Here is a 26,863-nt window from a genome sequence, read left to right on the forward strand (position 1 = left end):
AAAAGTCCTTAGCAGACAGCCCTTTATTCCACACACACCTTCCATAAGCTTTCCTCCACAGCTTTTATACATGTCATACAGTTGTACAAAAACAGACACAAATGTACATGATTTACTTGTGCAAACAATATTTCTATTTATGATGAGACATCTAATTGGCATGCATAGGTGTAAACTTTGGCCAGGTGAATCAAAACACGTTTTCTTTCAAACATGTAACTCTTCTTACACAAACAGTTTTAGGGATTTTGACAAGCTATCACAGACAATGTTTCAACACAACAGCTATTGGAGACACCTTATCATTATGTTGATCAAACATCACACACTCCCTCCATAGAATTGTTTCTGTTAAGTATAGTTTTCAATGAACAAAATCACTTTGGTATTATAGTGAAACATTGCTCAGGGCAACCTGTGTGTATGCGTTGTCAGTTAAAGCTGTGTACTGTGTACTTGGCAGTGTACAAAAACCAGACAAATCTAACCAGATTAAGCGCTGTTAACTTCTTTATAAACAAGCAGTTCATGTATTTTAAGTAATTTCTATGGTTGATATCTACTTGGCAAATGAAAACAAAACATGAAAAATATACTATATTCATATATTTTCCATTGTCAAAATATATATTTTGTACACATGTATACAGTCAATGTTTTTAAATGATATAACTTTCATACCACTAAGAAATATAGATCCAGTACTATAAATTTAGACTCACCTTAAATCAAAACTATTCAGAAGCACCATATCTACCACTAGACTTAGTCAAGGTATAGAATTACACCTTGTGATTAAGCTTTAAGCAATTCAATCCAAACTACTGCGTGGCAGCGGTATTTGTGTGTGCATAAATGTGACACAGATGGAGAGACCACAGCCCCGACACACTGTACTCAGAGATGGAGAGCGAGAGGGGGATGGAAGGCTCATGCCACGTTGCTTCCGGCCCGCGCTGGTGGGACGGTGGGTAGGCTGCTGGGGGGGTGGGGGGTGGGGGTTTGAACGCAGGGACAGGGAAGAGGAGGACGGCGAGGGACACGCTGAGGAAGGAGACAAATGAGATGAAGGCAGAGATAAGGGGCAGGAGGAAGAACCGGACTGGCTGGGATGGCAGTGAGCTTGGAAGGAAGGGCCGCAACCTTTGACACAGCACGATGGGCCAGGGACTCGTGCAGGGATTTAGGAGGAAGAGGCATGGCTGCAGCTCAGGAACAGGGCAGAGCAAGAAGGGCGCTTAGCAGGCTTAGACGTGTTCAACACAGGGCTGCTTTTCCTAGGGCTAGGATGAAAGGTTGAGATCTTCGAAGCAGGTAAAGCAAGGAAATCATGTTTACTAACCCCGTGAGCTGCCATAGCGTGCCCGTTAGCCTGCAGACAAAGACGCGGCAAGATGCAATGTGGAATGAGGTTGGAAACACAACTACTTTAATCTGTAAATATGTATAATCTATATAAATAGTTATATAGTAATACACCCAGAGAAATACTTGAGAAATTAAGATGTAATATAAAACAGGATTGCATATTTGGGCTAGACATGTATAAAAACAACACTTAACAATGGCAAAGGGAAAAAAAACAAAACTTTTGCCTAGCACGGAAGTACAAAGTTGGCATTATACCTCCAAACTAGCACATTTTAGTGTGTGGGCCTGTAAGCCTCCACAACTACCCCCTCTAGTTTACAAAGATCAGTGCCCTTTAACGTGAATGTGGGTGTGCTCATTTTGATGGTGTCCCAGTTAGATGGTACATGGGGTAGGAGTTGGGTGGTGCCAGCTTTAGGTGAGATGTAGCCAGAGATATGGAGGATGACAGGCTGTCACAGCAGTTCCACACAGGTCCAAAGCACCAAAGTACAAAGTACTCCCAACTTCACAGCCTAAACCCTGGGACAGTTGTGCACCTGCGGGCCATGAGACGGGATGTCCCTCAAAAAAGAGGCCCAAAAGAGGCCCTACAGTAAAACTACCTGTCGATACTGCCTCTGGGAGTCCTGGAGCTTTGGGGGTTTTCCAGCTTTTTCCACGCTCCCGGCTTGGGGGCGAGCTTTGGGCGAGGTGATTCGACTCGAGGAAGGGGAACTTGCGATGTTCTGGAAAAAAAGAAGGAAAATTCACAAGAGTCAAAGGTGAGCTGGAGGTGAGTGACAGAACTGTGATAGTGTGAGAACGACATGTAGATTTGTGATTCAGAGAGAATTGGAGCAACAGACAGGGAGCATGCTTCAGGAAACCAACATTGTCCCACCCACATGGCATGCACAATCAAGTCGTTACACACAGATCAAAGGCAGCCATTTGGATAGATAACACCATCACTGCATCACACCCAGAATTCACACAGCAAAAGCGAAGTGGAAAGACAAGGACCGCGACCATGTCGAGAGACACCCGACTCTGCAAATCACAGCAACCGAAACTCGCGAACAGGATGGAAAGCAGAGAGCGCCCTGCTGCAGTTTCCCCAGCAGACACCTATGATGCGCTCACGAGTGATTAAAGGCCGTGTATAGAACGACGAACCCTCAGAGCCAAGCCCCAACCACTGGTGGGAGGGGAGAAGCACGGGAGGTAGAGACCTGTTTAGGGTCAGCAGAGCCGGGGGAGTTAGGGGTAGGGGGGTGAGGCACACTCAGGGCTTTGGAGTTCTTCCTCTGCGGGGGCTTCTGGGGCTTTGGCCCCAGGGGGGCCGGCCTCTTCGAGGGGCTGCCCTTGCCCTCTGCCGTTTGCACTGCCGTCCTCTTGCTCTTCGGATCTTTGCGGGACGTTTCGGGAGACAGCCCAGGCTCCATGTTACTGATGGTGGTTTCTAGCTGTTTAATGGTCTCCTCGAGGCTGTCCAGAGTTTTGTATGTGCTTTTGCATATCTCGTTAGTGCTCCTTGTCGGGGACTGTGAGCTGACGGTGTGATTTTGTGACATAGCATCAGCAGAAGGAGTGTCAGCAGCAGGGGCGGTGTTGGCAGAAGGGGCGGCGCCGGCTGAGTCTGTCGTTGATGTGATCTCAAACCTCTTGGCTTCTTTCGCTTTTTTCAGTGTGCCATCGTCCTCCTCCTCGTCCTCATAAACAACCACCTGCAGTGTCTTTTTGCCCGCTTTTGTCCCGGTGCGGAGGGCTTGTCCAATGGCCGCCAGCTGCTTCTTGGGAAACGGGAACTTAAATTTCTTTTTACCTTCTTGCTTCGTGTCATTGGGCTCCACTTTGGACCCATCCTCCAACTGTGGGGTAGAGTCCTCTGTGTTCTTATTCTGTTCACCAGGCACTGGGAGATGATTAACATTCCCATTGGCATCTGGGTTTCTCTCAGGCCTGAGTTGACCTGCCACCTCAGCAATAGGCATAATCTCCCTAGTCATTTGCGAGCGTGCATCCTCTTCCTCAGCATCCTCGACCTCCTCGTCAATGCGCTCTTTTGATAGCATCCTGTCCAGCTCCTCTTCACACTCGAAGATGGTGGAGAGGCGCTTGTAGGCCTGCTGGATGTCCATGGGCTCGTCGAACACGATGATGACAGGTTTCTTGCCGGACCCACTGTCCTCAGGGGCGGAGTCAGTTGTGTCTGCTCCAACTTGAACTGTCTCCACGTCTTGGCCTTTGGAGCTCACCAGTTGCCGATACTCTCCGGTGGACAGAGCCTGCACTTTTGTTTTGGTGATCACAAAGGCGAATCTGTCTGGCGAATCTGTCTCTCTGGGAACGTCAGGGATCAAGTTGTCCTGCTCCGTGCGCCTGTCCTGCTCTGTGTGCCTGTCCTGCTCCCTGGATGAGCTCCACACCACCTCCTGCAACCCATTCTCCAATGACAGTGCCGGGGGTCCAGGCAGCACTTGAGAGTCGGTCTGATCCTCCCCCACAACACAGGTTTTCACAGGTTCCTCAGTAACAGTAATCGGGAGTTCAGAAGCATGGCTTGACACTTGCTCCTCTAGCCTATCTGTGACAGCCTCAGGTAGCTCTTCTTTTGGAGCCAAAACGTGTGTGTCATCCTCAGCTTTGCAGCTGTCCTTCAGAGCCTCAACAAAACATGCAGACATCTGCTCTGTATCGGATGTCTCTTTCTGGTTCTCCTTCTCTTGTTTGGAGGAATCTAAAGTTAGGTCATGTGATGTTAGTATGTTTGGCCATGGGGAAGGGTCAGAAGGATTCAGAACTGCCACCTTCAAGGAAGAAATGATTCCTTCACTGGATTGATTTTGCTCTCCGGGTCCACTAGGGGCGTTGTCACTGGGTGGCCTTGATTTGCCAGTGATGTAATATATCACCTGGTAAGGAGAAAGATTTGCTTTAATTACATACAAGTCAACCTAAATAGATCAAAAATGGGTAAATATAGATAAAAATGTTTTACCCCAGAGCCAGACTTTGCAGTCTTTGGAGATTGTTGTCCATCATTGCTGTGTTGAGCTATGTTCTAATGTTTTTGAGGGAAAGAATGAATATGGGCAATGTCTCAATCAGCGCAGATGTCGGAGTTTAAAACAGATAGATTACCCCATCTAGAGTTGTTTCCTCTGGGTATTTCTTTAATTAACAGGTTTAAAAACCAATGTCACAAGGCATGCATCTCATAAAACAGTAAATCCCAAATTTTAAGCTTTGGCAAGTCTCATGCAAAAAGGTCAGCAGTAAAAATGGACTGAAGAGAAGACATGAAAGTATTTGAATTTAGGGGTTAACAAATATTTTCCAGCAGACAATATAATAAGTCCTAGCTGAAAGATGTTAGCAAAAAGAGTGAATTGCATCCAGCATTCCCGGAGGATGTATTAGGTATGTGTTACAGATAAAAACCTATGAACAGAACAAGACAGCAAGACTTGAAGCAACAACAATTCTACATACATTCAGCATCATCAGCAAGCTCAAAACTGATATTCCCATATTTATGCTGTTTAAAAACCTTGCAAAACTGTCTAAAACACAGCAGACTGAAGTCATCCTTGATCTAATCGGTCATCAACATGACTCCTTCTCTCCGTAACTTATCCGTCTAGGCTCCGCCCATGTTACCCTGCCTAGCCGCAGGTCTGTGAGGGTGAGAGCAGGGTTACACACTTGGCTCTTGGTGGGGCATTGCAGTCACTCAAGCATGCTTGAAGTCAAACAGAGGCTGAGCGTTAGTAACAGTGGTTAAAGGGACGCGTGCGTTATGGCACCGAGAGGCCAGGTGGCGGCACTGCGCGCCTGTTACCTTTGGGTCGTATGAGGAGAGGGAGAAGGTTGCCTCCAGATCTTTATCCGGGAGCTCATGGGTGGTCAGATCAACAACATATCTGGGCTCTACATTTTTAACAGGGGACTTCTCAAACACCTGGATTGGAGTGCGTGTGGATGAGACCGTAAACACGTTTGGGTCAGAAGCAGAATCTCATTTTTGCAAACCTATCAGATGAGGAGTCCACATTCTGAGAGATGATTACTCTGAACTGAAAAATGAGCCGAAGTGGAATTTTGTTTCCAACACTAACTGCCTCAGCTAATTAAGCATCCTCTTCCAACAGACTAGCCATTAAACTAGATATGCTACCTCTGAGCTGGAATAAAACCTTGGATGTCCAAGAACAAAAACAGAACAACAAAAGAGCTATGCAATTACTAAATGGTTCACCACAAATGACAAAGAAAATCAGTTCTCGTGAGACAGAGATATGGTCAGAAGTTGATATGGTCAGAACTGCTTTTTGTCACCTCTAGAGGGCAGACCAACCCAAAATACTGCAAAAACTGAGTGGCAGATGTCCCCAGCAGTGTTTGTGTTTAAGTGTCAGAAAGGGTGTGACTGATACTGACGTAGAATGAGTGTGATTGTTCCAAAACACCTTTGACTCAACTGTTGTTCTATACTTGTGTTTTTGCTGCAGGAGTGTTTATTAACTTGTTTATATATATAAACTTCACCCTCCATTTAGGTACATTCTGAACGTTTTATCTCACCAGGTGAAAGTCTTCGTGTGTGTGTGTGTGTGTGTGTGTGTTTGTGTGTGTCTGTGCATGTGTGTGGGGGTGAGTCTGTGTCTGTGCATGTGTGTGGGGGTCAAAGCACTCATGCATGCACATGTGCTTTGCACAGCAGACGGCTGGGGTTTACTCACCTGCAGCTCCGCTACGATCTTATCTTTGTCACCTTCCCCCTCATCATGAGCAGCAGAAGCGTGAATGGGGGTAGAGATGTGGGGTTTGGGTTTGACCTCTGGGGGAACCCGTTGCAGTTTGGCTTGGGGAGTTGCCTCCTCACCGTCCTGCTGCTAAAAGAACCAGCCAAGCATAACTGCCCCTCACCCACCACTACGAACCCCTTCAGAAACAGGCAGCTAGAATCCCATATATGGGACAGTATTTGTCATCACACTTTTTATGTACGGGGACAGAATTCATTAGTACAGTTCATGAACAAAAGGAGCGCAGAGACACACCCTTGCGTATTCAGTACTGACACGTTCCATTACTGAGCTTGTTCATTGTATTGATAATATGTTATTCCAGAAGAGAAATGTTGAATAACAACAAGAGAAAGGTGTCTGGGAATGCTGCTCAACTAGGTCTGCACAAACTCAAACACATGCAAACCCACACACACATGCGCGCGCACAGACACACTCACAAGCACGCAGTGTGTACCTGAACGAAGATAGATTCCTTGTGAGTGGTGTAGATGACCTCCCCGGAACGTCCGGTTGTGAGCCCGGTGGCAGGAGGGTGGAACCTGCGTGGTGGGGGTGGAGGCGGGGACTTGCTGGCTGTCTCTGGGCTGGGCTTCACTCGCAGAGGCTTCTCTATAGCTGGTTTTTGTCCTCCCTCTACACTAATCTTGACTGGTTTGTCTGCTGGTTCTGCTAGTGTGGCGGCCTCTGTTTGAAGTCACAAACAGAAACAAATAAGGCGTGTGTATGAGTGCATGTAAAAGCTGTCAGGAAGCTGTTATGGAATATAAGACATGAATACACGGTCTGGAAGTGGCCAGTACTCAGGGGATGTGCCAGACTGTTGAGAGTCTTAGCAAAGGTATGACAACTTAGAAATTGAAAACGAACTTTATGGTCAACTCTATATCTCTAATGGTCAAATTGATTCTTGCGATAACTAAAAATGTTTCCTGTAATCCAGGCCTCATTGTAAAATGGTGAATTATTTTCCCTTAAAGGAATATTCCAGAATTTTTCAACTTCATCTGTACTGACTGTATCTGTAGTACATGGCTGATAATAATTTTGAATGTTGATGTATTTTCCTCTATTCATAATGGAAACTTATGGGCAAAAAAGATCAGCTTCTCTTAGGATTCAAGTCTCACATAAGTTTGAAAAATGCTGAAAAATTCCTTTAATACTGACTTTTTCATAGGTTGTAGTAAATGCGTAAGACGAACAAAACCACCATGCAAAACTAAAACAAACCAAAAAGAAAAAAACCCAAAAGATAATCTGAACAGAAAGAAAAACTCAAGCAACATTAGTTTAGCAGTAGGTGTGTCCCATGGGTGGATGTACCTGGGAGTGGAGGCGGAGGACAAGAGGAGTCCGCCTTGTCAGGAAGGCAGGTGGCTGGGCTTGGAGAACTGCTCTCCTCCTGGGTCACCTCCAGGTTAGGTATGGACTCCATCAGACTGTCCTGGGCCTGGCGTAGCTTCCTCTCCATCTCTGTCCCTACAGCCTCCTCCATCTGCTCTGCCTGCTCCTTCTCTGCCACCTGCAACTGCAGCCCCACAGATAACATGTTCAAGCTGTTGCTCTATGCAAGGAGTTGCTCAGTCAGACGGTTGAACAGAGGGAAGCAGAAAAGGTTTATAGAAGAAGGTAAAATCTAAATGTAAATAACTAAAGTTAGCAATCTTGTTGCCTGAGAACCTAGGACCTGATGGTAGACTGTCATGGTAGGGGTAGATGGTAGAGGCCGTATCTCACTGTGACTTACTTTATCTTTGCCTGTGCCAGTCTCCTCATGCTGTGGTGGGCATGACGTGACAGAGCTGCAGTCCATTGGCCTCTCCTGGCCTGCAGAGGCCTCTTTCTTTTGTAGAGCGGTGCTGTCCTCCCTGCTCCTGGGGCTCACCTTGGCCACGGTGGGTGAGTCCCTGCCCGACACGGGTGTGAGTGGGGGGCTCGGCTGGTGGCTCAGGCTGACAGAGTGTTGGCAAGGCTGCAGGTTGACGGGGGAACTGCAGGCCTGATGCACGACCACAGGTGAGGAGGGCGTGAGCTCGGAGCGGGCGGGTGAGAGGGGTTGGGGGCCGGGTGAACTCCGGCTGGTGTCTGGGGAGTCCGACTCCTTGGTTGTCGTAAGGCTCACGGGGGCAACCGGGTCAACGAGGGCATGGCTTTCTGTAGCACAACTGCACATCACACAGGGTCCTGCTGTGAGCTGCACATAGTCACTTTACTTATAACTTCTGAAAGAACAGTTTTAACATAATACTCACAGCTTCAGCAAATGTAAACACCTCAGAGCTATTATGTACTTTTAAATCTTTTTGAATCATGTAGGTACCTGGAGATTGGTAAGTGCCTGGAGTACCTCCAATAGCACTGGCAATGAGATGTACCATGAAACACGGGTGGCTCTTTTTCAGTAATTGCGTGCAGTGTTTGTGGTAGTGTACATTCACAGTGCTCTACCTCTGGAGGTCACTCAGGGTCTCAGTCAGGCCTTTGACCCTCTTCAGCATGCTGTCCATCTTGTGAGGCTCCTCCTTGAGGAAGCGCACAGCCTCCACCTCCACCCGCAACACGGAGCGCATCTTCAGCTGCAGGGCTGGGAACTCCCCTGAGCAGTGCACACACACACATGGCCACATTCAAGCTGACTGCACAGGCTTGTTTAAGCTCTCCTATCTTCAAATCTACAATTTCTATTGTGAGGGAAGTCCAGACAGGAAAATATGAATTTGCATTTACTTTGTTTTGCATCTGGTACTTGTGTACAAAAGTTATCATTATCATTAGATGCAAGCTACAATGATTAATTAAACACCTAACTAACCAACTAACTTTAATCCCCAACTTTTTTGAAGTAATTCCTGAAGTACAGACTTCAGATGACCACTCTGATTTAAGGTTTAGATTAATCATGCTCTCTACAAAAGATGTAGCTCACCCTTCAGTGCAGCAAGGCACTCTCCCACTGTCCGCAGATTGACTGCCCCCTCCTCCACATCCCGCAAGGTGATTGGTTGCTGAGCTGAGTCCTTCTTCAGTCTCTCCACATGATTCTCCAACTCCCTGTGACATCACAATAGAGTGGGCAGGGCTTAATTCTAGCTTCTGATCGACCTCTGTGTGAATTCATTTTCTGACCTGGCACATTTTGCCAAACAGACCACTAAGAACAGAGACCGACTGCAAACCCAAGATTTTGGGGGCCGACTTCTTCCTCATGGCTTTGCTTACCAAGGCAGTCAGACACAAATCCACTCACACCCACAGGGTAAGAGGCCTTCATCGCACAAGGACGGGGAAAATAACCTCAGTAAAAAGCTGCATGCATCATGGAGTGACTTCACCCACCATTGCAATACTTTTTGAGGCAGTGTAGCTCTCAGGCTGGGGATGGACTGCAGACTATGCTGAGCATATGTGAAAAGTTCAACTTAGCCTGCGCTGCCGAAATATCACCTTCTGCACAGGCTTTTCAGTAAGCCGAGACTTAGTGCGTAGAGACTGGCCAAGCTGCGGATATTGAAATGCTCTGAGCTGAAACCTGTTTGACACGCTCAGTGAATGTTTGTTGATGGTCTCCAGAGAGAGAGAGAGAGAGAGAGAGAGAGAGAGAGAGAGAGAGAGAGAGAGAGAGAGAGAGAGAGACACTCAGGGTGTGGGGTGAACTTAGGAGGGCGAACGACTGGAAGAGAAGCCAACCCTCACTGAAATGCCTTCCCAGAAACATGACCTCCACACGGCTCCGCACAGGCTGCTCATTTCCTGCTGTAACGGTAGACGGGTAAAGGCCAGAGCTCTGGCTAATGGGCCCGACCTGCATATGAATGCAGGCTAAGAGCTTGCACACAAGCAAGCACTGCAAGAAGCTGCTTGCCTGTGCATACACTGAGTTCATGTCTCAGTAGTGTGCGTGTGTGTGTGTTCTTGTGAGAGAGAAAACGATACTTGTTGCACCTGATTTAGCTTGGGATCTAGAGGCCTGAGGGATGTCCACAGGGCACTCCCAGGCAGAACAACAAATCCTTCTTATTTGATTTTCAAACACACATAGCTTAGTTGCACAATCGGCCCTGTGTGTTGTGAATACTGGAACAGGAGTTCTTCATACCTACTAGCAACTTGGTATTTTATTAATGACTAAACATTCATTTGTTTTTACAAAATTGTTATTTAAAACTACTACATTATTGAAGTAAGTCATAAAGAGATTATTTGATGGGTAATTCATGGAGAACAGAAAAACCTGATTCAGTAGTTCTTTCCAATCCAAATGAAGTCGAGGATTAGGGACAGCCAGCTAACTTGATTTTTTTTTTTTTTTATATGACCTAGGATTGTATACAGTACATTGCTCCACTGCAGGCACAGGGCTGTCATTATAATGCCTGCACACCAGAGATGGAGCTTTGATTTGAGATTAAGTTTGGCCCCTTTTTTTGCAGTCAATAATTTTCTTTTCCACATCAGAGGCATTCTTATACAGCTGTCTCCAGCAAGGTAACCTAATCTCAACAGCTCTGTGTGTCCATAGCATACAGAAACTAAACATCTTTTGGTACCCAAGGCGTCAGTGGTAGTCAGCTCATCTGAACATCCCCAATCCAGCCCTGAGGGACACCCAGTCAGCACAGGTTTCCAGAATGTTGATAGTATCAAGCCATGCCCACTCTAGGAGCCCTGCAGGACTGGCTGGGGAAGCCCTGAGCTAGCGGTCGCTCTGCTGTGGGCTGCTTTACCCCAGCTGGAGCAGCAGGTTCTCCTCCATGGACACGTATCTGTGCCTTTCCTGCTCCACCTGCTTCCTCTGCTTCTGCATGGGGTCATCCAGAAGCCGGAGCTGCTCACACACCCTGTCCGTCAGCTCCTCTTCGGCCTGCTGCAGCATCACCCTCACAACCTCCTGGTTTTGCACCTGAGGACAGCAGATCAAATATGTCTGATACACAGCACGTGTTTCTTACTGTACACAAAGGGGGAAAAAGGGGATAATCCAGGGTTTTCAGAACTCGCTTTCTGGATGCCTTCCGTCAGAGTTAACTTTCTATTACAATGTAATGCTCTTGGCTGTTGCACATATTCTGGAAGACCTTGATTAGCTAGAACAAGCACACCCATTCTGACCTGCCTGTTTATTTTGTCCTTTTTCTTCTCTTGAGTATTCTAATGCTTGTTCTACAGTGTTGACCTTGCACCAGCTCTCACACTCCCCACCCACTTAATTGTTACTCACTACCTTGTACCAAGTACACCTATCTTATAGGTTCGTGTGTAAAGTTTCAGAATGCAGCCCATTTGTTACCATGCTCAAACAGGTTTCTCCATGTTTTGCTGTTATAGCTGGGTTGAGAGTAGGCCCCCAGCCAAAAATATCCAGCCACCAGTAATCCTGTGGTCAGAAACTGACTGCTGATCAAGGGCTAAAGTGTGGCAGTAGAAGGTCTACAGTCTACAACTGTACACTTTCAGGTGTTTATTATGAAGTGGTTTTCCAAATAAAGTGTCTGGTGGGTATATTTGTTGTAAAATGAAAGCCACCATCTGATTCCCAATCGGATGTGTTAAGCTGGCGGGGAGAAGGTCTGAACAGCGAGTGGCTTGCCTGTGTCTGTCTGAGTTGATGCAGGTGCATGCGAAGGCTGGAGACGTTCCTCTGGAAGGTGTCCAGGAGAGGGCCGAGGGCCAGGCCCCTGGCCTGAGGAGGCAAGGCCTGGAGTACGGGGCTCTTAGATCCAGCAATAGGGGACACTCCTGCAGAGCAAGCAAACGGTCAAAGAGTGCCTCAGAGCTGTCCATCTGGCCTAGTACTACGTGAACTGTGACCTAAGTCAGTAAGACCTGAAAAAGCACAACCTGTTTGTTGGGACACTTTACATTTGATGACCACATCAAATGAATGACTCTGAAATCTAAAGCTGATTAGAAATACTTGAGGGAACATTCTGAGTGCCTTCTAATTAATTATATTGTTAGTTAATTAATGCTCTTCTTAATTACTCCCTACTTGGGTGTCTGAATGGAAGATATACTAACCACCGCTGGTTGTGCCATGAGCCAGGGGTTCAGAGGATTTTTCACTGAAATCAGAGTTATTTTAGCATTGGTTAGATACACACCTGACACAGGTTCACGCAGCTTGTTATTGGCTGAAGTTTAGTTCACATGTTTAAGCTTGTATTAGGAAAATGAACAAATCCACGATTCATGCTGTATAATTCAGTGTTACTCAACTGCCAACAATTTTATAAGCTCTGTATTATTTGCTCAGTGCTGGCAATAACTCTCATGGCTTTTCTTTCTGAGACCTAAACAGTTGGGTATCTGGATGATCTACTCTAATCTGTGTTTTACAGTGCATACTACATTGGCCCCCTGCTAAAGCTTACCTGGCATTCTCTTTGATGCCACTGGTATTTGTCCCTTTTAAAAGTGCATGCTGAAGAAGACCAGTCAGACTAGCTATCTGCTGCTCCATAGCCTTCATACGCTCACTAAAGACAAGAGACAAAAGGATTCATTTTGGCAGTACACGGAGATTAGGGCTACATAATTTCTGCCACTAAAAATAGGCAAGTTTGCTTGAGGGACGAAAGCAATAATAGTCATTTAAGATGACCTTACAATAGTAGGGTGGTATACTGTTCTTGAAGGTATGGCTTTATGACTAAGTATGATGTGGCTGCCAAAAACAGCAGTGGATCGCAGTGCTGAGCTCAGCTCTGCGGAGCTGCCATGACACCGGCCTTACCTCCGTCACTCTGGAGGAAGAGGCAAGATGATGGTACGCTTTAGCACGAAGCCATCTGCCACATGATTGTAAATATCCCTGCACCCCACTAGAGCTAGGGCCTCAGTGAGAGGTGTGTGATGGTTCATAACGGCTTTATCCAAGCCATATTTGGATAATGACTCTGGATGTGGTTAAGCACTTTTAAATCACTGAGAAAGCCCAAAAGAAGAGGCAAAATAATGCACACACAGTAGCTCTGTTCCTTACACTGCTGTTTTGAAACAACCAACCAACCAACCAAACAAACAAATGCGTAAATATATAAATGTACTTCAGCCCCACCTCTGAGGACCTTCTGTTGATATTGGCCCTTGAAACGGCCTGTCTCCATGACCATGGGGAAGATCAACAAACACAGGGGAGGCTACGGTCCCCCTCACCCTCGCCACTGCCTCCATGGTTCCATTGCTGTCCTTCCGGAAGGATCTTCGTGCATGCACTGTCCTCTCTGCTCCCTGTAGTAGCATGTGGGCATTCTGCCCTGGGTGGATGTCAATCATTCGGACCTCGCCAACCCTCTGAGGTGAAGAGGGCGGGCTTTTGGAGCCAAGTGGCATGTGCGGGCTCTCGGAGTATTTGCGGGACCTCTGCCTGTAGAGGGAGTGTTGGGGGTCAGCGACCTCAGCGTACGAACCAACGGACTTGGCCTGTGAGCGGCGCTGGAGGAACACCTGCCCGTCGAGCATGTCGCCGATTTGGGTGCCATGAGAGGATGCCACACTCAGCCGAGCCTCAGGCAGTGTGTAGGGGTCAGCGTACAGTGGTGCGCCCCTGCCGCTCACATCTTCATCGGGCTTCACGTCACGTCGTTCCAGGATGGCGCTGGAGCATGGCGGAGCAGAGCGGGTGATGGGCACACTAGACAGGCGGTCGCGGGGCAAGGTGGCACTGGCAGGCATTGCCATGCCGTATGGGAACCGAGAGGGTGATGGAGGCATAGAGCGTCCACTCGGGGGAGACATGGAGCCCTGGACAGTGTGGATGGGACTGTGGGGTGGAGGCAGTGTGTGGAGCATACTCTGTCCGCCAGCCTGCTGTCTACCGCTATAACGGGAGAGCTGTAAAAAGACAGTGAACCTTTAATTATGTTTCTCAAAAATCAACAAAATTTTGATACTTGCCTATTTTTTAAAAGCAATTTAGATATTTAACATTGGTTCTTTTAGAGACATTTAGGTGTTTAGAAATTAGTGTCAGCCCTGTAACAGCATTATTTCAGTTTTGTGATTTAACTTTAAAAAGGATATAGTTTTTCTTTTTAGCCTAAAATGAGCATTTTGGGGCAAGGTAATGATTTAAGTAGGCAGTGTCTGAGAGGTCTAGGCAGAGTCCAGGACAGTTCCGGGGCCACTCCTCACAGCCTAATTCACAGCTATGAATGAACTCTACAGTCTGTCCAGCTGGACTTGGATGAAAGCAGAAGGTGTTGATTTTGCATTGGGAAATCTGCATATGCAGCCTTGTAGCATAGCCACCATAGTTTGAAAGCCTCTTTTGTTGCAGCATTATTAATACTATAAATATTCATGATTTGAGTCATAAAATGTAGCAGCTTAGCCATGTCAGTAATATGTCACTGCTTACAGGTAACTGCTACAATATTTTTTCATGCTTCTTGTAACAGCTTTGATATGGCTGTCAACATTAGGGAGTCTAGAGTGTCAGGTTTTGACCGAGGGGTCTTCCTTCTGTTTTGCTAATGGCAAAGGTGGTGACAGATTGAGAGCCGATTCACCTGCGGGCGCTCTCCGATGCTCTGCCCTGCTCCTGCGTGCTGGAGCGCACATCACTCCGTGCAGGCAGGTCCGGGCAGGGCTGCCGCCGGTGCCAGCTGCGCCACTTTCAGCCCTTTGTTCCACTCTTACACTGTCATTATTTAGAGCCTTAATAACACCAACAGAGACAGAAGCTTCTGTTTCCTGCATTCAGAGCTAGTTATTTATTTCAATAGGGAGTGTTCATTTCGTTTTGTTTTTCTTGATGAGAAAATGAGAACAGCGCCATCCTTTTTTTTCTGTCTTAACAGAATTCTTGTGAAGAGGTTTCACTATTTTGGGAGTATTTCCTTGATAAAGCCAGCAAAATTAGTTTATTGGATGCTTGATCTTTGCAACGCTAATGTTTATTCTCCTGTTAGGAATTAATAAATGAAAGGAAAACAAATGGATTCAAATAATTAAAACAGTTTAATTGCTTTAAAGTCCTATAACTAGCACAGGGAAGTTAGCATTATGCAAATTAAATCATGGAAGCAAGCTAACGCTGGTGCTTATATATTGTTCACGTTTCTGGATGGAGTATACCTTTAATCTGCTTTCTGAAGATTGGGAGGGGGGTGGGAGGTGAGTTTGGGTAGACAAGACTCCTTTAGCATAATTACCCATCCCTCTTGGTAGGGGAGGCGTGTTTCAACAGGTGTAGTTACACACTTGTTTAAACTCCAGTGCAAAATAGATGTCCCCTTCCTAAGGGCGTATAAAGCCTCATTTAAAGGCGAGACCGCGGCATTTAGACGTGGGTTTATACACCGTGTGCATGAACAGTAGTGAAGCGATTAACTCCCCAGCATTCTGGACGAGGACTAAAGCTCCTGTGAACATTACTGCCAATAATCTGACTGTTGTAATGGCCCATTAAACTCTTTAACCCACAGATAAAGTGTGAAAAGACCACAAAACACAAATGCAATACGCAGTGGGTGGTTCTGTAGCCAAGCAAACAGGTGCATTACATTAGCAAGCTTGTTGGCACACGCTTCACATAGTGATTGACAAATACGCTTGTTTTCATGTCCCTATCAGGGCACTGATTTCACTCTTACTTCAAGCATGTAAATAGCTTATGACACCTTGCTACAGGAACGGCGCAAGGCCACTACGGGTGGTGACAACATGTCACGCTGCTCTCTAAGCTTCCGTAACGCGGCTCAGGCATTTACACTCTCCGGCGGCGCCTTTGAACAGTTTAAAAAAACAAACCACAGAAAATACAGTAGAAAATACAGGTTGCTGTTTGTGAGCAGCAGAATTGGAAACACGTGGAGGAGACAAGAGTTCCTGGAGAAAGCAATTTGAAGATCAAAGCACCTCAGCATCATCTCATGTCTGTTGCCAGTGCTGTTATCCAGAGCTTTGCAAGAGGACTGCGGCCTGGCCCTCACTGATAACATCAAACCACACCAGCTCCAGTCTCTGGAGACCATGCGCAAGTCAAAACCTCATTCAAGCCCAGCCATATTGCAGAGCAACCTGCTCATCTGGACTACACCATTTCAAATATTTCTTGCTATTTTCCCCCGAATCGGGAAATTAAGGTTCTATAGCTCTAGAACTGCCAAGTATAGCACTGTCCACCACAGCAGAACTTGGGACTCGCACCCCAGTCAACAGCAATGGCAAAAGTTCTGAAATCTAGTTGATCCATTTCTCACCATTATCCTAGGGTGTTTAATAATGTTTGCATTATTGTGTAAACAATGTGTTAAATGAGATGATGAGAGCCAGGTAGCGTTAAATAAGAAGATAATGTTAAACAGAGGCACGAGTATGAAGGTTGGCTTTCTTGGGCAGCGCACACCTTTAATGGTGGGATTGGGAGCATCAGAATGTAGCAGTCCTGAGTCTGTGCTCTCTTTATCAGTTGAGGTGACCAAGTATAAGCATGTTACATGCTCCCAGCACACGGTCTGCTCCAGTTGGCAGGCCCAGTTCCTGCCCTGCCCTTCACAGACATATGCAAGCCCCATGCAAGGCTCCAGCCTGAGGCTGGATCCCCCCTGGCTCTCTGGGCCAGCCACGCAGCTGAGAGAGAACAAACATCACCGCGCCCTGGACACACATCACATCCAAAACAGATACCTGCTGCTCTCCCAGGTGCTTATATATCCAATGGGACAGACAGCCACTCACTGTTATTAACTCCAATTTGTGATGACGACATGGCTTCAAAAGATATGCACTGGCATCTTTTGTAAATGGCACCTGCAATTTCGGAAGTGGAGTGACTCCATGGTGAATCCACGGCCAGCATGCATTAATGGAACATGAGGAGGCTTTACACATGGGTTTGCTGAGAAGGCTTCACACATGGGTTTCATTAGAACACAAAGCACAGTCAGTCTGGTTACAATTATGGCTACTGCTTCACTCCAGTTGCTAATAGGAATTTAATGGAGTCAAAACAATGCTGATGTCTGAACTACTGATTTCAGCCTGCATTAGGAGTTGAACCTACATTACAAACAAGTTCTTGCACTCTCTCTCTCTCTCTCTCTCTCTCTGTATATATATATATATATATATATATATATATATATATATATATATATATATATATATATATATAAAAAATATCTTGTCATATTTAAATAAGGATGAACAGTATTATTATCTGAGTTGTAAACCCAACCAACAAGAGTAGCTATATATGCACACTCATGCTGACAAAAACAAAGGAAGGTCCACAAACCACACATGCACGCGCACACGCACGCACGCACGCAGAACATTACCAGCATGCTCAGTCCATGCTGGTGTTTGGACTAAAACACACCTGTGCAGGCTTCTACAGTGAGACTCTCAGGTTCAACCTGCAGTAATGGGCTATAAACACCAAAGGCAAAAGAGGGAGCATCCCAACTCACCCTGGCGTCTCCGTTGCTGTTTAGGGGGCTGTGATTGAAGGCCTGGGCGGGGTCCTTGTGGTAGACCTTCAGACAGGAGTGTGCCGTGATGTTTCTGTAAACATGACAGAGGCCTTGGGTCAGCATGTGCATTAGGTCAACACAGAGTGGGGCAACTCGTATACAGTGGCTTATTGACAGGATCAAATGATCTAACTATTAATAGTAAAGTTATTTAAACAATTGAGGAACTTACTACTTATAAACCTTTTTATAGCATAGGGATCTTGCTGTGAATCTGTAAATGAAGCTTGGGGTGTAAAACTGACATTAATGTTAAAATGGCTGTTGAACAAAAATAAATAAAAAATTAAAAGTGATTTGTTTTGACAGATGGGTCAGGAACGTGTTGACACAGGTCTGTTCCCCACGGCTCTCTAAGCTGATAACAAGCCAAGCCCAGCTCATGTGCACAATAACACACACACACACACACACACACACACACACACACACGTGTACACACTCGCACGCACGCATGTTGCCGTGATGGGTCACCCTCCCTTTCCTGTTGACTTGTGTATGAGAGGTGCAGGAGCGGTGGGTGGGGACCCAGCCCTCTACAGTCACAGAACAGGCACCTCCCAACACCACCACTCTTACATCAACATTTTGGCATTAACACGACATGCTACTGGTACTAATTAATAATGAAAGTAATGGGCTGCAGCTAGCTACTTTATTTGGTGAAACTGTGACAAATTAGTACCCTGGTGTTTACTGTTCCATACTAACCAACTGCTACAAACTCTGTCTACAATAATGGAGAAAAGTCAGCATATGCGAATGCTAAGACACTTCCATTTTTGTACTGAGAGAAAGTTGTCTGATTGGGAGTGTAGCACCATGTGAAATTAGGCTTGATTAGCACCAGCAAGTTCTGCCTTGTGAAATTTTTGTGGTCATATAATTGACTTGTATAAAGTAAAAGTATTTATTTGTGTTTATTTGCATTGCATGTGCTCTTCCTTCCCAGTTGCAAGGTGGTCTCACACAGCCAGGTGTGAACTCACCCTGGTCACAACTGTAATTGGTCTTAAATGCGAGTGGGGAAATAAGGCTTATTAGGGTGGGAAGGAACGGAGTTTAAAATTTCTAACCCAATCCAGTGACTCATAAAGCAGCATGAGGGATTGAAACAAAGTATTTGAAGTGGTTTTAATTGATTTTGTGTAACAAACACACCTCCAGTGAAACTCGATTAAACACCTGAAACATTCTGAAGACACTATTAAAAATACCTAACTATTAAGCAAGGTTTGCTTGCGTTATTGATTATACTGTGGATGTTAAAACTGCAGTGACTATAGGAAATCCATTAACTAATTTTTTAAACACTGTCTGCAGACATGTACTCTCATTACGAGACAGTGTTTGGCTCCATGAGACTAGTAAGATGGGCTAACATTATCAGACCATGCTGTCTGGAAACCAAGGCTAATCTCTACCTCTAACTGACGCAAAACGAAACGAGTGGGGCGGCACACCCACCGGATGTCGGTGAGCTCATAGTAGACGTTGCGTACATGGTCCTTGATGTAGATGGCCACGTTTGGTGACTCTAGCATCTTCAGGGTCAGCTGCTGGGGGAAGGCGCTGACAAACAGCGCTCTCACCGTGTCTGCACTCGTCACCTCATTGGGCATGAGGGCCTGCCTGGTCTCTTCTCCATACTGCAGGTACAGGACGCCTGGAGAGACAGGACTTCGTTATTATCCTCCTGGCATGTTCTTATTTGTATGACAGAGAGTCATACTCTAGCCCTGGATGAGTGCAGCGTTCGACAGTTCTTTGCCAATGCAGTGACCAGTTGCCAAGCCCCTCATGAGCTGAATGAGAAACACTGAAGAAGGATAAACCCCTGTCAACACATAAAAAGGAATGGAACCTCAAAGCAAAGGTTGAGTCACATGTACTGAACGACTATATAGCATTTTTGTGTGTGAAAAACTGCTTAGAGTGGCTTCAAATTTTATGGTGCGACCTGAAGCATGTTTCAGATCTACTTCATGTTGTATTTCAAAAGAAAAGTTCATAAACTACCAAACAGATAAAATATTGAGAGAAAAATGCTTTTGACATACAGCTCCACAGTAAGAGCTACAAGCTGAGGCTCAGAGACAGAGGCTTATGGAATGCACAACGTTGTGGATAAGGAGACCAGAGCAAGCAAAAAATTAAATTGAGAGCGAGTAATATTTGTGTTCCTTTTTTTTAGTCTGAGATTTAGCAAGGGCTAAGCTTGGGGTTTACCATCTGTATTTATTGGCTTAAACCAAGATTTTACTTGCTGCAATATAAACTAAGTGGACAGTGTGGGATGTGAGTGTGTGTATGTACGTTTGTGTGTTTATGTGTGTGTGTGTGTGTGTGTGTGTGTGTGCGCGCATGTATGAAAACAACTGCTGTAATGCTGCCAGGCCGTTAGAGGAACTTCAGCAGAAACACACTGATGGAGCAACTCACAGCTCGCATGCTGATAAATCTCAAATCTCAGATTTTTTTAAAGTACAATTGCAGCAATGCCATGCCTCTACCTAAAATGAGTAACATATGTGGCATTTGTATACTGGGCAGCAGCTTGAAGATTGCTAAAATAACACAGATCATTTAACATGGAAGGCTCCAAATAATTGTCTTGCTCTGAAACATGAGCTTATTTGTTGGGATATATTACACACTACCTCGGGTCTCTTCTGGTCTTAAAAAGTTTCTGATGAAGGGAAGAAACCAGATTGTTCATCCAAAATACTGTTCTGTTGAAACATTTTGTATATACCTAAGGACCTGTCCTTGGTCTGGTTGCTGGACTTGACCACAGGGAGGCTTGCCCGGGTGCGGCTGCCTCGAGTAAAGGTGCTGGGAACTTCTTCCGACATGGCCTGCAAAGACTCCAGCGAGGCTAGTGACTGCTGGTCACCCTGCTTCCCCCCAAAGTGCTGGGGGTTTCCACTGATCTGGAACACATGACCACGAACACAAACAGCCTGAGCACAGGTTTTGTGGTTTGCATTTTTGTGAGAACAGGCCTGGATAAGACTGCTTACTAAGAGTAGAGGACAGGATTTTGGATGGGTTAAACGCAAAACAACCATTTTAAGTCCAGTAAGCAAAGGACTGATGAGAAGGCTGTGAGATACATTACAGGCAACTCAATGTTTTCCCAAAATAGCCACTCTGAGATTTATAAAACTATAAACTATAAGAGAAAGGGTAGAGAACATAACATCTCCACACACACACACACACACACACACAGTCACATTACACAAAAGACTTTCCATTGATAAAATGTGGTGCCCTGTGAAGACTGAAATGTAGTCTATAACACATGAAGTTTTGTGAAAAGGTTTGTTATTATATGTTAAAAAGACAAAATTCTGTCCATGTAGATGAAATCTAAGGTGTTTTCCCTCCTTTTCTATTTCTGCCTAGGTGCAAAAGCAGATTTCATGATGGTCCAAATGTCTACTGGGACCATGTCATGCCAATCTGTCATCCAAATTACCATCACTTGAATTAGCCAGTCCACACTGTATCAGGGCCTGAGTGAACACCATCATAAACACCAATCTCATAAAACACAGCAGAGGTTTTCCTGCTGGACTCTAAAAGTTGTCTGCTGAAAGAAAGCCACTACAACTCTGTGCAGGAGACCCCACGTTTTTGATTATAGTCAAAATATACAGTGACTGTCAACACATTTTCAAGTCAATTATAGATAATGCATTTTGCAAACAACAACAAAAAATCAAGTGATTTATGTTTAGTGACAGAGAAGTGACACACACATACACACACAAACACATACAAAAGCATCACAAGTTAATGTACTTTGGAGCAGGCCCTGAGTTATTCTCATTCTGCATTTTGCTTGTATACATAAGCAAACGTATGCATTTGCTGATCTGCTCCTCATAATAGGTGTGTGGAAAATGGAACATGGGAAGCAATGTAAATCAGATGTGTGAGCAACAGAGCATCATGCGTGAAGGCTGGAAGAGGCAGGAAAATGCTGCTCCACCTAGAGGTCGGGGGTCATCGTTCCTACAATAGAGGAAAGCAATGGCAGGGACAAGCCCACACACACAAAATTAGAGTATGTCTCATCAGAATGTGATACACACACACACAGCTCAATCTGAAAGGTCCTTCCCTCCTAATTCTCAGTGCTTATTTGCTATGGTCATGCTGCCAGTTTGTGTTCAGCTTTCAATTACACACCTCTTGGTCTGAGTTTGTTGCATTATATCATTAAACAACTTCAACAAGTTAAAACAGTTCCTGGAGTGACAACAAAGACTTAGTCGAAGTTCTTAACATCACCGACATCATCATAAGCAGCATAAGGGAAGCCACTGTCAAGCTTTTGCAAGCAACGTCAGCTTATTATTTCTTTATGCAATTAACATTATGTGGCTGAAACCCTTAATCTTCATTGTATTAGACATACTGTGCAAGAACATGAAGGTTGGCATCTTTAATCCGAAGAGTTGTGTCTTAAAAAGCCCTGTAATAGGCCCTCATCTATTGAGGAGGAGTGGGATATCAGATATGGGAAGCACTCAAACGCAGCAACATCCATGCCTGGTTTGCTAAACCCATGGCTGTTCTTGGGGGTGAAGGCATGCTGAGTAAAGCACATGTTTGCCTAGCTCGTGACCTCAACTAACCCCAAATAACCCCACTCCTCTCTGCCTTACACAATGAGCAGGAACCCATCTTGAGTGTGCTCAGATAGTCCAAACCTTCAGCGAAATGCGATGAGGAAATAGTAGCTGCTTAAAGTCACATGTACATGCAAGCACAAACGCACAAACTTTCTCCCTACTTGTGTTCATCCACCACAATGCTACAAATTAAATCACATTCCACTTTCCCATACCCACACAAAGTAAAACCCAGTCAAAACACATTTTGTTGTTCAGCACAGCTGAAAAACACTCTCCTGTTCTCCTCCAAGTTCTCTCAACCTGCCTGCAGCTTCCCTCTAACGTACTATGGGTGGGGCTGCATGCCCACAAGCAGTGTGGCTTTACAACCACCAGAGGCTTCATGTGCTGCTCTCTTCTGCTGCTCTCTTCTGCAGTGGAACCACCGCCTGTCTAAGTGAAACAGAACAGAAAGGGGAGAGAGCCTTAAAGGCTCTGAGACCGAATGTGTTTACTGTTACGAATGTAATGAGAATGTGCGAGGCAGTGAACTGGAAACCACAGCCAGGGCTTTGACAGAAGCCAAGGGGCAGCCCCAGGACAGAGGTGGGGGGTGTTAGTTCTGGCCTGTGGAGGGAACACGAGAATCTACATTCTCGATCATGAAGTGCCACATTCAACAGCTCGAGACGAATGTCTGTGCAGTTCATAGAACTAAAAATAAATAAATAAATAAATAAATAAATAAATAATCATCTTCACGTTGGGACGTGGAGTACATTGGTTATATTCCAAGTACAGGCTTTCAAAACATTTCCCCTTTTGGGAATTGACAGGAGTTCATCTCAAATGTAGCATAAAAAACAACTTTGTCTGAAAATGGCCTTGAACTGCTCACTCTGCTTAAAATCTTTTAAGATTTGAATGCACTGGAAGAGCCTGCTGACTGACAACCAGCCAGAGGTAATCTGCCACCTGCTAAATATTTTTCCTCCCACTGAACGAAGAGGCATGTCCAGCCATTACCATTTCAAAGTACAACCCTGGACTTGCAGTAGCTAATTAACTAGGCTTGTACACCCGTGTACTGCAAGTTATTTGGCAGAGCAGGATAGCCCTGTCAGTGATATCCAGAGGGAGGGGATGGCATGGAGCGAGGTGGGTGTGTTTATCAGAGGCTGTGGGGAGGGGTACTAGGTGACTGCGGATTAGTTTTATGGCACTATTTAATCTGAAGCCCCCAGAAGCGTCCAGGTGTGTTACCTTGGAGAATGCTGAATGGTACTTGGGAGGTGTTATAACTTGGCCCAGTATGGCAATAAAACATGCACTTGTCAAATTAAATGCCACCCACCCACCCACACACACACACACACACAGATAAATGCTCACACGTGTGCACGCACACAAAGAAAACTTGTCAAATCTAAACACCATTTTCATTAAGTGTTTTGTCAGCTGTGGGCAGAGGTGACAGTAGGGGCCTGCCTGTGGTGACCCAAGCAGCACTGACTTGCAGCTCTTTACTCCAAGCCCTCCACAGGTAAACCCCTATAGGTGGAAGGTGCTAATTGTGCGGAGATTGTATCTCTGCACAGGTGCTGGTTCAGTGTGGGTTACTTCAGCAGCTCATGCGCTATGACACATTGCAGAATGAAATAATAGACTTGATTGTATTCGCCCGGCCAAACTTCACAACAGCCTGTTCCAAGATTTATACAGCATGACAGATGATTCTGTTCAGCACATGCATAATTCCTTCCCCTTAATAAACCAAGGCATTAGCAAGTATACCCTGTAACCTGAAGCCATTTTCTCTGTACAAGGGGCACGTGCGAGGCTAACAAGCAAACTGAGAAACTAGCATTTTTTGAATTTCAAAACAACAATCGGCACCAGGTGTGCATAAAAATGCTGGAAGCATTTCCTCAGGACTGGGAAGATTGGAACCAATTTGGTAACATGTTCCATATACATTCAAATCTTAGCAACTTCATTGTTAACTCTGATACTGTCATCATAAGTTATCTACAGTATGAGAGGGCAAGAAGATTTATGTAAAACGATCTTCACAAATTAAAAACATTGTCTGACCAAAAATGCTAACACTGTTAAAAATCGTGAAAGATAATTTTCATCACTTAGCATTAAGTAAATGTGATTATGGCAGTTGGGTGGCTACTGGCTTTCATCACTAGACAATATGTGGCATTTTTTTGGTCAGACTAGCGCTTTAAAGTGTGTGTGTGTGAGGGGGTGTTCTGCGGAGAGCAGCCCACATGGTTCGCTGCACTCTCTAATCATGGGTGAAGGAATGGTCGGAGACTATGCTTCATCTCGGCTAGTCTAGTGCCAGGAGCATTGAAAGCTTGGGCAGACTCGAATAAATCACGCGTCCCCAGGAGCAGTCTCCTTGGCTCTGGAGAATATTGGAAGGCTGGGAGAAAAATGAAGGGCTACACTGATGTAGGACAAGTGAACTCTGAGATTGCTCGGTCCCAGGGACACAGGGGTGGGTGACACTCCACGCTCCCAGAGCGAGCACACATGAGAAACAGCACTGGCACCACAAGGTCTGAGGGAGGGTGCAAGGGTGGGCGGTACGAACGTAGTTATTATTCTTGCTATTACGTCCCATTAATGTTTTGAGTAACAAACCTCACCGTCTTCACAAAATTGGAGGTTACAGAAATGCTAAAAGCTTAATGAGACTTTCTTACAGCCTTTTCTCACAAACTTGAATGAATGATAATACAGCAATAAAGAGCAGCAACTTGGTCTGGAGCTAAACCCGAATATTAGGGAGGCTTGACAGAATGTTTATGAGTCTTCATCCAGATTATAAATATTATAAATAAATACATAAATACTATATAAATAAATAAACAAATACTGCTTATAACTAGACCAGTATAGCTTATTGCTAGGCATGTCACCAACACTTTAGAGACGGATAATAATGTCAGATAACTTCTATTTAAGGATAACACGGATTCATATACAACGGGCATAGTACAACAATATATTAATTAGAAAAACGATCACGCTAACAGATGAGTCTTATATGTATTCACCATAAACGTATGCATTCATTCTATATCAAAGTTCAAGCAGCATTCATGCAAATTTCCCCCGTGCAATACTGAGACAAAACATCAGGCTCGTCTTAAAAAAAATCACTGCAGAAAACCCAAAACAAGCCAAAAGAAGCAACGCTGATACTTACACTGAAAAATGTTACAGCTAATCACCACTGTACTGTAAATCGAGAGCGGCGCGCAGCGATCCCCGCGCTTCTTCAGACTGGATGGCCAAAAGCATTCCAGCCCGACCCATAGGAAACGGCGGACGAAGTCAGGAACCACGTCCGACTCTCCATAGATCCTGCAGCATCTGAAACTTAGTTGATGCTACCCGTGTAAACTGATCTCTCGTGACACCGAGATGTTTTTTTTAAGTCAACCTACTCGAACCCCCACCTACTCGAACGTCAGAACTTACCTGTAAAACCTGTTCGTCTAGTAAAAATCTTGAGGTCGAACTCGCTAAGTCCGTGTGAATGTTTCTGCACCGATTCTAGTTGCAAGTTGTAGAAGTCACGGAGGACTGAAGGTGCGTTGTCAGGTGAAAGACGTCAAGTTTTGTTTAAAAATGTGTGTTTGTTAGTCGCTTTTATTGAAATAACTGCAACAAGGCTTGACTAAGTATAACTCCATTATTTTAAAAGATATATTAGGTTAGTTTTATTGTAACATCGCGCCGTCATCTGGAGAGAGTACGTCATTACGCTGTTCTCAGTGCTCTTGCGCTAACGTAACAATAATTTATGCTACGTTTTCGCAATTACGAAAACCATTATTTCCAGCTAATTTTAGGTCTTAATTGTAACTACACTGTAACTATGCTTGTTACACACACAAACGACACATAAACAAAACAAAAAGCAAACACACAAGCAAACAAAAAGACACTGGAAGTTTTGTTTTTTTGCACAATGAAACACTATATTCCGAGAACATAACTATACCAGTCAGGGTGATTCATACACAAACGAGTCACTCGAAATGTCAAGTGGAAACGAACAGATATAAAAATGTCATTCGCACTACTGCACCAGTAAGAGCCTGTTAATACTGTATCACAGTGTACAATATTATATCACAAACGCATCACAGTCGGACATTTAGAGATTTTAAACAGACAGACCTGTACAACTGTTAATACACTACTTTGCACGGTACACTGCAAGACACACGTGAATAATGCAGAACTACGCACTAAGCCCACTATTGTTAACTCTTACAGTTCAGTCAGTTTCAGTAGGATTTAAGACCAAAGCATTTGATGCTTACTTGTTCTTTGATCCTGTCCGCAAGGCTCATGATGGTGGATGCGTGATGGGGGTACTTCTGCTTCAGGTGCTCCAGAAAGGCCTCCCTCCTGCGCTCCGCGTTATGCGGCTGCATGACGAGCCTGTCCTGGCTGTTATGCTCCCCTCCTATTGCGTGTCTCCAGGGCAGCGTGCACAGTGACCAAGGATCTGATCGGATGCTCTCGGTTGTGTTGCTCGGCTTCTTCTCGAGGT

The 26,863-nt window shown here is 45.1% G+C and overlaps 1 protein-coding gene across 4 annotated transcripts; it reads right to left on the minus strand.

Moving 5' to 3' along the window:
• Positions 1-26,820, minus strand: si:ch211-207d6.2 (sickle tail protein). Of its 4 annotated transcripts, none has more exons than XM_027001245.2 (19): positions 26,631-26,820; positions 20,406-20,583; positions 19,118-19,316; positions 17,588-17,681; positions 13,228-14,003; positions 12,542-12,646; positions 12,189-12,232; positions 11,758-11,906; positions 10,895-11,070; positions 9,097-9,221; positions 8,619-8,766; positions 7,918-8,335; positions 7,494-7,698; positions 6,625-6,854; positions 6,099-6,248; positions 5,198-5,317; positions 4,355-4,417; positions 2,586-4,268; positions 1-2,099 (listed from the first exon to the last, which is right to left on the minus strand). In XM_027001245.2, the coding sequence occupies exons 1-19, from the start codon at positions 26,742-26,744 to the stop codon at positions 1,962-1,964; spliced, it is 5,115 nt and encodes a 1,704-aa protein (XP_026857046.2). In that variant the 5' UTR covers positions 26,745-26,820; the 3' UTR covers positions 1-1,961. The 4 variants fall into 4 exon arrangements, with proteins under 4 accessions (XP_026857046.2, XP_026857050.2, XP_026857047.2 ...); XM_027001249.2 differs by having other exon boundaries at positions 4,164-4,268; positions 6,099-6,251; XM_027001246.2 differs by lacking the exon at positions 5,198-5,317 and having other exon boundaries at positions 6,099-6,251.
• Positions 26,821-26,863: the final 43 nt, after the last annotated feature.

The sequence above is a fragment of the Electrophorus electricus genome, chromosome 7 (assembly GCF_013358815.1).
Source record: "Electrophorus electricus isolate fEleEle1 chromosome 7, fEleEle1.pri, whole genome shotgun sequence".
NCBI lineage: Eukaryota > Metazoa > Chordata > Actinopteri > Gymnotiformes > Gymnotidae > Electrophorus > Electrophorus electricus.